This window comes from Ursus maritimus, unplaced genomic scaffold (genome assembly GCF_017311325.1).
Source record: "Ursus maritimus isolate PB19 unplaced genomic scaffold, ASM1731132v1 scaffold_14, whole genome shotgun sequence".
NCBI lineage: Eukaryota > Metazoa > Chordata > Mammalia > Carnivora > Ursidae > Ursus > Ursus maritimus.
In genome coordinates, this window is record NW_024423786.1 from 51638804 (window position 1) to 51651131 (window position 12328).

At 58.1% G+C, this 12328-nt stretch overlaps 1 protein-coding gene across 2 annotated transcripts; it reads right to left on the bottom strand.

Annotated features, from left to right (window-relative positions):
- Positions 1-2026: 2026 nt before the first annotated feature.
- Positions 2027-9550, bottom strand: FCER2 (Fc fragment of IgE receptor II). Of its 2 annotated transcripts, XM_008711317.2 has the most exons (10): positions 9395-9550; positions 8627-8752; positions 8253-8306; positions 7645-7707; positions 7566-7613; positions 7399-7461; positions 7222-7311; positions 4680-4831; positions 4460-4566; positions 2027-4213 (listed from the first exon to the last, which is right to left on the bottom strand). In XM_008711317.2, exons 1-10 carry the CDS (start codon positions 9450-9452, stop codon positions 3958-3960), a joined length of 1017 nt encoding a protein of 338 aa, XP_008709539.2. In that variant the 5' UTR covers positions 9453-9550; the 3' UTR covers positions 2027-3957. The 2 variants fall into 2 exon arrangements, with proteins under 2 accessions (XP_008709539.2, XP_040485350.1); XM_040629416.1 differs by lacking the exons at positions 7645-7707; positions 8253-8306; positions 8627-8752; positions 9395-9550 and having other exon boundaries at positions 4680-5176; positions 7566-7597.
- Between the last annotated feature and the right edge of the window lie 2778 nt (positions 9551-12328).

Sequence of the window (12328 nt, forward strand, 5' to 3'; positions counted from 1 at the left end):
CCCCCCCCCCCCCCCCCCCCCGAGTTTCCGATTCTGCAGATCTGGGCCGGCTGAGGATTTGCATTTCTAACAAGTTCCCAGGAACTGCTGATGCTCCAGGGGCCACACTTTGAGAACCTTGCCTCTAGAGACCTGGGGAAATGGGTGGGCTCACTTCAGAATCATCTGGGTGCCTACAATATTTTGACGTTAATATCGATGATATATGAACACATTTATGTTTCTTTATTATGATGATGATTTTTAAGATTTTATTTATTTGAGAAAGAGGGAGAAGCAGACTCCCTGCTGAGCAGGGAGCCAGACGCAGGGCTCAGTCCTAGGACCCAGAGATCATGACCTGATCCAAAGTCAGATGCTTAACCAACTGAGTCACCCAGGCGCCCCTATTTTATTTTATTTTTATTTTTATTTTAAAGATTTAATTTATTAGGGTGAGTGCAAGCAGGGGGAGTAGCAGGGAGAGGGAGAGGGAGGGTCCCCATGGAGCAGGGAGCCCAATGCAGGGCTCAGTCCCAGGACCTGGAGATCATGACCTAAGCAGAAGGCCAACCTCTAACTGACTCAGCCACCAAGGTGCCCCTATTTTATTTTATTTTTATTTTTTTAAGATTGATTGATTAGAGAGAAAGCACAAGCAGGGGGAGCGGCAGGCAGAGGGAGAAGCAGGCTCCCCGCTGAGCAGGGAGCCCGATGCAGGACTCTATCCCAGGACCCTGGGATTGTGATCTGAGCCGAAGGCAGACGCTTAGCCAACTGAGCCACTCAGGCGTCCCTTTATTTTATTTTTAAAGATTTTATTTTTAAGTAACCTCCACCCAACAGGTGCTCTTGTGAGTTTCTTGTCTCAAAAGTACAATCTGACACTTAAGGCAGCGGCTCCTTTCCCTTTGGCCCACCACGCTCCCCGAGTTCCTGATCACTCCTCCACCCCCAGGTAAATCCTGCCAGATTTTGTTTGGCAGGGGTGCGGGAGATTGTTTAAATTCCCCTTCCTTCCTTCCCCTCCTCCCAGACGTGAATAAGTCAGATGTGAAGGAGAACTCAGGTGCCCTCGGCTGGCTCCCCTCACTGTTTCTCAGTCGCTTTTCGCTTTTCGGGATGCATTGTGGGGGTCAGCGTGAGGTGGGGAGAGCCCAGTGCCCAGTCTGATCGGGGGGCGGTTCCAGTTACTCCAGCGAGGGGTGGGGTGGGCTTCAGCACCCAGCAGGGGACTTGAGTGTCCACAGCGTGGATGGAGCTACTGAGCACCTACCATGTGTAGCACTGGGGACGGTCATGGGCAGGAAATAGCTGTTGGCCGGGAAGGGTGGTGATTAGGGTGGCAGTTTGAATCGGGTGAGGGGGCAGTGTCTAGGAGGCCAGCCAGGGTTTGAGATCCGGAGTCCTGGAGGGCAGTCTAAGTGTCCACACGCAGGTCTGGAGGAGTGAGCAGGGGCATGCTGGGAAGCCAGATCTCAGGGGAAACTGCAGGAATCTTTGGGTTTAGCCTCCTGAGGTGCCCCCCCCCCCAAAGCCCCTGGAGAGTGGCTTCTAGGGCCTGGTGGGTGAGGGGCAGATTGCAGAAGCCAGGGACAGGAGGCAGGAATGGGCCAGCCAGCTCCATCCAGAGGCCTGGCAGTGAAGGATGCCAGAGAGAGGGTGGGAGGGAAAGAGAGGGCTGTTCCCCTGGGGAGGGGTGCTGGAGAGCCTGTAGGCTGGGAGAGGGCCCAGGGTCTGTTTCTCCCTGCGGAAGGTAAGGAGGGACTTGTGGACGAGGGAGGCGTGGAACAATCTATAGGATTGGGGGATGGGGCACCCATAAGAACAGATCCGGCAGGTTTCCCATCGCAGCAGCTCTGACAGGATGCTTTGGGCTGCAAATATATTCTCTACTGAAGCCCCAGACAGGGTCAGAGTGGGGGAAGGAGTGAGGAAGAGGAACCCAGCACCAGCCCTTGGTGAGCCAGGCAGGCGTGATGCCTCCCCTCATTTAATAGACCACGAAGCAGGTTCTGAGAGACGAGGTCATTTGCATGGACGCACGTTCATTTTTCAACAGGTGTTTATTGAACACCTATTATGGGTCAGGTGCTGGGGTCACAGCTGAGAACAAAACAAAAGCTCCTGCCCTCCCGAAGGTCACATTCAAGCCCGGGGGAGATGAGAACACACAGAGCAGTGAATATCATTTTCTTGGAAGGGGAAGAGTTTGTGGTGAGAAAGTAGGGTGAGATAAAAGGGATCTGGAGTCAGGTTGTCATTTTAAGTGGGAGGGAGGGGGAGCCCAGGATAGCCCTCACTGGGAAGCAAGTGGGAGAGGGGACATGTGCAAAAGTCCTGAGGCAGGAGCGAGCCTCCGCGTGTAAGGGCAGGCGAGGAGGCTGGTCTAGGTGCTGGGGTTGGGGGAGGAGAGAGCAGAGGTAAAGCTGGGGATACAAGGCAAGTTACAGGGATTCTGCAATTGCAAAGCACCCTGTAAGACTTTGGGGTTTTTTGTTTTGTTTTTGTTTTTTTCCTCAGAGCCAGAAGGAAACTTCTGGAGGGTGAGAGGCAGTGAAGGAGATTGAGGCAAGCTAGGATGGGGGCTACACCAGAGAGGTGGCTGGGGGCAGTGAGAAGTGGGCAGATTCTGCACATGGCTTCCTCTGAGGATTCCGAGGGGGCAGCAAAGGAAACAGGTGCCGAGTGTGACCCCAACGTTGGCGTGAGTGGCAGAGTGGGGCTGGGAGTCCCCTTTGGAGAGCTCAGGTGGGCAGTTAGGCACTGGCCTGGAGTTCCAGGGGGTCTGGAGGAGGCAGAAATGGGGTGAGCAGTGGGTAGACAACAGGTAGACCTAGGCCTAGCTTCACCCCTGCCCCTTCCTGGCCCCAGGGCCCCCGGGTGCCACTGTAGCGCCCTCCCCGGTCCCCTTGGCCCAGCCCTTGACTTCTGGGTCCCAGGTGGTCCTGTATGGGGCTCTCCTCATGGATTCCCCTCCAGGGGGCCTGAGAATCACATGAGCACGCCTGGTTCTTCCTTCTCTAGGCTAGGAATTGGGGTTGGAGTGGGCGGGCGAGGGGTTTAACGCGGGGTGTCCTGTGATCCTGGCCTGCCTCCTTCCTTAGCCTCTGATGCAGGGACCGACCCTGGCCAAGCCTGGGGCTGGTGCCACCTAGGCCTCCCGAAACCCGTGTCAGGTGGGGCCAGGACCTTTGGACTGGGTGACCAGGCCACCCGTGGGCCTGCCAGCATTCACTGAGTACCTTCTGCGTACCAGGCCCATTCTGAGCTCTTCTCATGTGTGGGCTCATGCCCTCCTGCCAGCAGCCTAGGCTGGCAGTTAGGCTCAGAGCCATCCACTGCCCCGCCCTGCAATATTCTTGGGGGTCTAAGCATGTTCTCTGCACCATTGGACCCCAAAGTCTTCATCTCCAGCCCTGTCTAGTAAATGCTTCTTGTAATAAAGTAGGCGTGGGGGAGGGGGGAGGTACAAATGCCATTTCAGTTGCTCTGGATACTCCGAGGTGGCCTCAGGCAGGAGGTTCTGGAACTCGCAGCTCCAACATCTGGAGACCAGAGCCAGCGAGGCCCCAGGGAAGGGGCCGTCCTCGCCCCATTTTATTGACATGCGCTGGGTGGGGAGCCTGGCTGCCTGAGCCAGGGGTCTTCTCCCTGTGGGGCTAGGACATGGTGGGGGGGCTGCATCTGGGGAAGCCAGGGGTGGGGTGGGGATGTGGTCTACCCCTGACTCCAGCAGGCGGTGGGCGGGTCTGACAGGAAGCCTGGGCATCATAGGGGCCTGAAGCATCCAGAAAGTTCCGAGGTGGGTATTCTGAGCACTTGAAGGCAGGGACATGGTGACAGCCAGCTGGGCTGAGGAGCAAGGGACAGGCCCTCTGGGGAGTTGGCAGGAGCAGGGGGTGGGTCCACAGTTCTTCTTCCATTTGGGCAGGAGAAAATGTGCCCGGGACCTTAGCCACAAATGGTTGAGGGTCCTCAGAGCCCCGCTGTGGGCCTGGCTATTCCTGTCTGAGGTGGGGGAGCAATGCAGGGGGTGCACCTGGCAGGTGGGCCGGGGACTGTCAGGGTCTGGGTCTCGGAGCACGTCCTGGTGAACCACAGGGGGGCCAAGGTGGCAGGCGGGCGGTCCAAGTGGCTGCCGCAGAAGGCATCATTCCACTGCCCGGAGCCCTGCATCATCACGCAGTCCTCGCCCTGGCCCCCGTTGTTGGGTTCTCCCGGCCGCCAGTTGCTGGAGCAGAAGGCTTCGGGTCAGAGAATGGAGGAGGGGGAAGGAGCCCTACTGCCTTCAGCCTAGACACATCCCTCAGAGTCTGGGCCCTGCCCACCCCATCCCTGCAGCCCAGGAGTACCCTCTCCCCACATCCCCTCACCTCCACCTGGGTCTGCCTGCCCCCTAAGCCCGCCATTGCAGAGAGGCACCACCTCTCTGAGTCAGGGCCTCGGGGCCCCTCCCCTCCACATTCCCCCTCCTCACCTATAGTTCAGGGGGTCCTTGTCCATCCAGATAAACTCCCCCTCTCTGTCCAGGTCCCGAAGGCCAATCCAGGTGCCCTTCCTGTTGGCACGTTTGGCCAGGAAGTCCTGGGGAGCAGGACAGGACTGGAAGGGCTGGGCAGTTGTGCCCGGGTCCCTCCCACCGTGCAAGAGATTGAGGTGGGGATCCACACCCCCCTGCCCACCGAGCCCAGGCCCACCTGCTCCTCTTCGCTGTGGATGCTGACCAGCCGCCCTTGCAGTTTGCTGCAGGCAAACCGGGCCTGGATCCACTTCTTGGGGTCCTTGCCGAAGTAGTAGCACTTCCTCTGGAAGTTGACCCACTTCTCAGGGCACGTGTTACACATGGAGCCTGGGGTGGAGGAGAGGCTCAGGGGGGCAGCTGTGGTGGGCACCGTGGCGGACGCCGTGGCTGGCACCGTGGTGGATGGTGTGGCTGGCACTGTGGCTGGCACCGTGGTGGATGGTGTGGCTGCTACCGTGGCAAGCGCTGTGGCTGGCGCCATGGCTGGCACTGTGGTGGATGGTGTGGCTGCTACCGTGGCAAGTGCTGTGGCTGGCGCCATGGCTGGCACCGTGGTGGATGGTGTGGCTGGTACTGTGGCAAGTGCTGTGGCTGGCGCCGTGGCTGGCACCGTGGGTACGATAGGCAGAGTGGGTGGCAGCGTCTCTCCTGGAGTCACTCTTGGAGTCCGGGCTGAAAGCAGACCCACCCCAGAGCCTAACAAAGTCTTGCAGGCTGCTTCTCTGGAGCTCTGACACTGATGCGAAAGACCAGCCCCCCGGCAGGAGCACCTCAACAGCCTGCACCATTGCCACAGACACCCCACCGGAGCAGAGTGCCCGCCACGGACACCAGCATCGAGGTGCTCTTGGCCGCAGCACGTCAGCCTCTGCCAGCGCCATCCCCACAAAGAGACCCACAGCCAGCAGCATATCGGTCACCAGCAGCATCCCCAAGTCATCAGCTCTGGGGCCAGTGGCAACTCAGCCACCAACCGTGTGCGGTTCATCATCACCACAAACACCTTCGTGGTCAGAACCAGCTCAACTGCCAACACCATGGCAATGGACACCAGCCCCTGCCAGCGACACCTTCGTCACCACCATCATCTCCATAGGTACCCAGGATTGCTGGCGATCTCTCCACTGCCACCACCACCGCCAACACCCGTGTTGACATGGTGAAGCCAAGATTGCCATCATCACCTTCCCCGTGTCTTGTCCCCACCAATGGCTCCAGTAACAGCCCTGGTCACCCTTGCTACCAGCACCCCCAAAAACAGATTCTTGCCACGTTTGGGGCAATGGAGATGATTTTTGTCTAGTTGGAGGGATTGATCAGGAGAGCTTATGCAGGGGGCTCCTGGAGGGCTGAGTCCCCCTGGCCTTGACCTTGGGCCACCTTGGTCTCTGTCTCCTCTTGTCCCCACCCCGAGGAAACGCTTAGGCACTGTCATCACCACCCAGCACTCCCAGGTGCGAGGTTAAACCCACTGTTACTGGGTTGACTCACTCTTGGTTTAAAATAGATTTTCTTGGAATGAGGTGCAGAGTTGGTGGAAGTTTTCAAGGGGCTTGGGGTCCGCAACCTCGGTGAGGAACAAAGCTGGATGTGTTTCTCACACATGAACCGGTAACCCATACGTGGCGCAGGGGGGTGGGGCACATTAAAACAGGAAGAGAGTATCTCTGGGCACTTGAAGAAAATTGGGGGGGGGGCGCCTGGGTGGCTCAGTCAGTTGGGCGTCTGACTCTTGATTTCTGCTGGGGGTATGATCTCAGGGTCGTGAGATCGAGCCCCGCATCAGGCTCTGTGGTCAGCATGGAGTCTGCTTGTCCCTCTCCCTCTGCTCTTCCCCCTGCTCATGCTCTCTCTCTCTCTCTCAAATAAATAAATTGACTATGGGGGGGGGGAGAAAAAGAAAACTTTGAGGAAAGTGCCCTCGCTGTGTGTTGCGTGGTCATTGAGAGACAGGCCTGCAGCTGGGCTCAGACCCCAGGCCACCCCAAGGACTGGGTAGGAATTGAAAGGTCATCCATCAGAGTGAACGTGGTCCAGAGCCCTCCCCAGAGGGACCACGGCCGGGTTTCTTGTTGGGATTCCCACAGCCACACAGTGTCCCAGGGGACTGCACTCTTACACACCAAGCACAGAGCCTTCCTCTTTTCTTTGCCAGTCGGACCAGCTGGGTCTTCCCAGAGGTGGAAAACCAGGGCGTCAGGGCAGCACCACCCAGCTCCCTACCCCAGGTGACAGGCACACTGATTGAATGTCTGCTCTCCCTGCAGCCTGCTGGCCGCCCCCCGACCCTCATGACCACCAGCATCGCCCCCATCGCCGCAGACGTGACCCCCCTGCCCCCCCCCACTGGGTCAACAGTCTTCCGGGAGGGGGGAGGGCTGTGGCTGAGGCCATCGCGCTGATGACTCCCTGCTGAACCACGATGGGCAGAGGAAAGAGAGGCAAAGAGAACCCAGAGATGGTAAAACACAGGAGTGCTTTTACCTGGAGGAGGAAAGAAGTGTTCGAGCTGCCCCCTCCCCGCCCCCCCCAGCTCCAGGTCTGTGGAGGGAAGCAGCTGGACTCAGAAAGAAACTCGTGTGTGTCCCCCACGGACCCCGCCACACACATAAGCACACACCCCTCCACCTTGTCACGTGCACTCGTCTATCGCACATTCGAAGACACATCACCATGCGCCTGTGCTGTCCCACGCGTGTACCAACACACCGACTCACCGTTGGACGCGTGCAGCTCTATCCACAGCTTCACCATCTCCTCCCGGAGTCTTTCCAATGAACGTAAGGCCGTGTGTCTCTCGTTCAAGCCTTGGGTGATTGGGTGGGGGACAGTGGTCAGAGACGAACTTGCAGCAACCGCCCCCCTCCGACCCCCCATCCCCTCCCAAGGCTCACTGAGGGATTTGAGGTTGCTCAGGTCCGAACGAAGTCCATCCAGGTTCCGGGAGAGCTCGGAGTCTGACGGGGATGGGCTGGTGTCAGGGTTAGGAGTCCCAGAGCCCAGCTGCCAGCCTCATGGTCCCTCCCAGCTCTAGGATGCACACCCCCCCCCCATTTCTCACCCTGCGCTTTCATTCTCTTCTGTTCAGCTCGGATTNCCCCACCCCCCCCTCCTCCTAGACCCGAGCTGACATCGCTCACCCTGGGATTTCTGGGCCATCTGGTCACCATTGTGTCTTTCCAAGTCCTTGGAAACCCGAGAGACTGGGGCGGCAGGAGAGAAGATGTGTCCTCAGGAGCCAGGAAGGCAGGTTCCTGAATCGTTCCCCGCCCCCGGCCCCAAGTGCCGCGCCCCCTCACATGGTCACAGGGCCTGAAGCTTTTAGTTTTTCATTTTTGGGGCAAAAGGACTTAGGGAAATACAGGCAAGAATAGAATGAACACGTGTACCCTCCCCCCACCCAGAATGAAACAGGCATTTCTTGAAAGCTCACTGGACGTGGGTCTAAATGCTTCACAAGTCTTAGCCTCCATAGCCCTGAAATGATGCCCATTTTACAGGTGAGGGAACTGAGGCCTAGAGCAATTACTTAGCATTCCATCAGGCACTTCTCAGCGCCCCCTCCCCTCCAAGAGTCTCTGGGTTTTCACCTGCAGGGGAGGGGAAGTGGGGAAGTGCAGGCTCACTCTCAGTTCCCGGAGGGGGGGGGGAGGAACACTGGAGTCCAGCCCTTCTCCCACGTCCCACAGTGGTCAGTGGCAGAAGCGGGACAAGAGACCCCCTCCCGGAGTCCTTGGCCCCTCCATACCGTTCTGGGCAGCGGTTACTTCCAGCTGTTTCAGATTCTGCACAGTGTCCCAGTCTGGAGAGGAGAAGAGGAGGGGAGAAGATGGGTTTCCAGGTGCCGCCACCCACCCACACCCCACCTGTCAGCTGGGGATGGAGGCCTTGGGCATACCGTGTGGGAGGTGTGGAAAGGTGTGACACAGGGGTGCTGGACAGGGTGGGGAGCTCTCAAGGGTGGGCAGAAGGGGCTTGGGAAGGGGGCGGGGGGGCGACAAGGCAGGAGACACAATGGGAAAATTGGGCTCCAAAGGCTGTGTTGGGCTCCCCGGGGCCTGACAGTGGGCTTCTGGGAGGGAACACAAGAGGGAGACCGCTTGGGGCTGGAGGTGTCCTCACGCCAGAAGAGAAACAGGGTCAGCAGCCCGGCCCACAGCAGGACGGTCGCCAGCCCCAACAGCGCCAGCTGCACCCCGTGCCCACAGCATCTCCGCCTTCTGGAAAACTTCGGGAACTCTGCTGGGTCTGGGGAGAACGCCAGAAGGGGAAGGTTGAGACTGGGCTTGGCCATGCCTGTCTCCCCATCACCCAGAGCCCCTAAGCCTAGGAGGCTGTCCAGAGCCCACACTAAGGCAGTGGATCTCAGGGGACCCCCAGCCTCCTCTGTACGCCTTCCCTCCTGTCTGTCGTGCCCACCAGTGAGCGCCCCACGCCCCGACTTTGTCCCTCTCTGCATCCACGCATCTCTGTCCCTCCAGCTGTCCAGCCCCACGTCTGGCACTCCTTCTGTCCATGCCCCAGTGGTCAGCAAGCCTGCCTCGGGGCCAGGTCACTGCCCAGAAAGACAAGCCCAGGACCAGGAGCTAAGACCCTTCCGCCACAGGCCCATCAGATGGCTGACACCCACCCAGCTCTCACCGTGACTTTCTTCCCTTTTATGGGTTTCCTTTACCCCCTCACACCCTCATACTAGATCTCCGGCCTCACGCCCAGAAAGCTGGGTCCTCCTTCCCCTTGGACTGCCAGCTCTCACCCTGGTCCCCTTCCCCAAACACAGGACACAGGCTTCAGTTCTCCCTCAGTATCCGAGCTCTTCCCCAGCCTTTTCCCTGGATGTCAGACCACCTGGGGGCCTCACCCCAATCCCAGGGTCCCCCAAGACTCTACCTTGTGACCCCATTGTGGGTCCGGGCCCCCTCCCTTCACCCTGGCTGGGAGGATTCATCACACCGAATTCCACTTGCTCTGAGTTGCCGTTCTACTTGGCTTCCAATTCTATCGGGCTCCCAGCACCCCAGCTGGAGCGGTTTTTTTGTTGGAGGGCGTTGAGTCAGGGAAGGGAGGAGTCTGTGGCTTCCCTCTCCTGCCTGGCTCTGTGCCCAGAAGGCCAGTCAGGGCTCACCTCCCCCTGGCCCTTGGCTGGGCCTTCTTCCCAGAGAGAGACCCAGGAGCCCCTGTCCTCTCCTGGGTGAAAGGTAGGAGGTCAGGTGCTTGGTTTTGCCAGTGTCAGCTCCAGGGAGTCCTCTCACCTGAGTATGAATGCTCCTCCATGGCAGTCTTGCTTGGATTCTCCCAGTGACAGGCTGCTCACCACCTGTCAAAGCAGTCTACTTAACAGGTGATAGCTCTGGCCGGGATCTGGGTTCTAAGGAGCAAGAAGGTTAGATGTCAGGCTCTGGACAGCATCTGGGACCTGAGGAGCTCAGTGACCGTTGGCTGATTTTGTTTAGACCATGGTCAGGGGTCAATGTTGCATTTAACTGGGAGATGCAGCTGGGATGGAGGGTCACAGGCCTGAGACCAGAGGTGGGCGCCCCAGAGTCCAACACCTGCAAGGTACACAGCAGGTGCTCGATAAATGTGGCAAGTGACTGAACTTCAAAACCAACTTCCTCGTCCATAAAATGCCATTGTTAATAGTACCTATGCCCTGGGGCGGTGATGTGCTCCTCACGAATATGCAAAGTGCTGTGAAGGAGGCTGGTACACAGCGTTGAAAATACAATCAGCTTACTACTATTGCTGCCGGTGCAACCTCGGCCTGGACTCCACCTTTCTGAGCCTCAGTTTCCCCTCTGTAAAATGGGGGTGATGATCGCACCCAACTCAGGAGATCGTGGTAGGAGCAAATGAAATAACAATGTATGTGAGGCTTTCAGTGAGGTGCCGCGTGCACACAGTGGGTCTTCAGATCCTAAACATTTATCAGGCATCTACTGTGTACCCGGTCCTGCGGGGAGATGCAGAAACTCCGCCACCAGACCTCAGCTTCTCTGCCAATGTGCCCGAGGCATCTTTAGAGTCTCTTCACTTGGGGGCACCCGGTGGGCGTCCAACTCTTGGTTTCGGCTCAGGTCATGATCTCAGGGCCGTGAGATCGAGCCCCGAGTTGGGCTCCGGGCTCAGCAGGGAGTCTGCTTGGGAGTCTCTTCCTTTTCCTTGGCCTCTCCCCCAGCTTGTCTGCTCTCTCTCTCTCAGATAAATAAATCTTAAAAAAATTCTCTTGACTTTAAAGACTGTGCCAAAGACCGTGGGCTTGGGGGCCAGACAAGCCTGGAGGTTACAGGCTGCCTCTCTTGCTGTATGACACTGGGCAAGTCACTTCCCCTCTCTGCGCCTTGGGGAAGTGGAGATGTGTGGTGGCCAGGCTCTGATTAATGGAGGCTCAAACTGCATCTTTCGCCATCGTGGAAGAGGCCAGAGGCGTCACCAACCCACGGCCTAACCTGCCTGAACCCACACTGGACAGACCTGGGGCTGAGTCCTAGCTTCTTCCTGAAGGCGCGACTTAGCTGGGTCATCTGTCAACCACGGGGTGACAGTGCCAACTCCACTGGATGAAGACCGATGTGGTGTGCGAGGCCCTGGCACACAGTCGCTGCTCGGTTAACCTACTGGTGGAGCGCTGGGGAAACCGAGGCACCAAGAAAGTCATTTGTCCATGTCACACAGTGGTAGGACTGGGACTTGAACCCAGGACGTGTGACATTGGAGCCTATTTGCTCAGCCACCGGGGGACACGGCCTCCTGTAGGGGTCTGCTGGCAACCTGACACCAGGCCTGACTCCAGTCTGTCTTTCTAACACCAGAGCTCCCAGGCCTGCTGACGGCCTGGCCTTCCGTGGCCCTCCACGGCCCCCTGCCATCAGCCAGGCGTTGGCTTCAGCTTCCCCAACCCATGACCCTGCACATCCATCGATCCGTCCACGCTGCCCGCCGCCCACCGCCCTTCGCACATGCAGACTTCCTCCTGCTCATTCCTCAAGACCTGGAGGTCGCTCCTTCCAGGGAGCCTTCCCGGTCCACTTCCCAGGGCCGACCCTGACACACGGGCGCAGAGAGTCACCTCTGTGCACGCACATTCACACAGACACACACACACTCACGCGTATCACGCACTCACATGAGTTGTGAGCGTGTCGCTGTCCCGGCCCGTCGGGCTGACTTGGAGAGGCCGGCAGGGCCACAGGCCGTGGTGAGGAGCTTAGCCTGGAGAGAGAGTTTCTTCTGAAAGCAGACCCACCCACAGCTTCTATTTTCACAGCCCTAATTATGGGCTCGCCACCTGGTTAACCAGATCACACGCATGGCCTCCCCTGGTCCTCCCCGCAACCCGGTAAAGTCCACACTATTAATATCTCTCTCTATCCCTCAGGTGAGCGAACAAGGTTCAGAGTCGCTAACCCCCATTCCCAGAGCGCGGCCGGAAGTAAGTGGTAGAGTCGGGACTGAACCAAAGTGACTAGAAAGATCTATGAGATCATGTAACATCTGGGTCAAATATCGACAGTTTTGTTACATGGTAAGTTGCCGCAGAGGTTGGGCACAGCGCTCTGTGTCCCAGGACAGCAACAGCTTTAATGTCCACAAACACTCTGTGAGGTAGATGCTTTGGTCTTCGTGCTGCCCTGTTGGTGAAGGAGGTGGGGCACAGAGAGGTTAGGTAACTTGCCCAAAGTCACACAGCTCATAAATGGCAAAGTCGGGATTTGAACCCAGACAGCGTGAGTCCCAACTCCGCAGCTCTAACCACCATGCACCTGGCCTTGTATTTATGGGGACTTCTTTTTGACACCTCACACCCTGCTCTTCCTCCCAAAA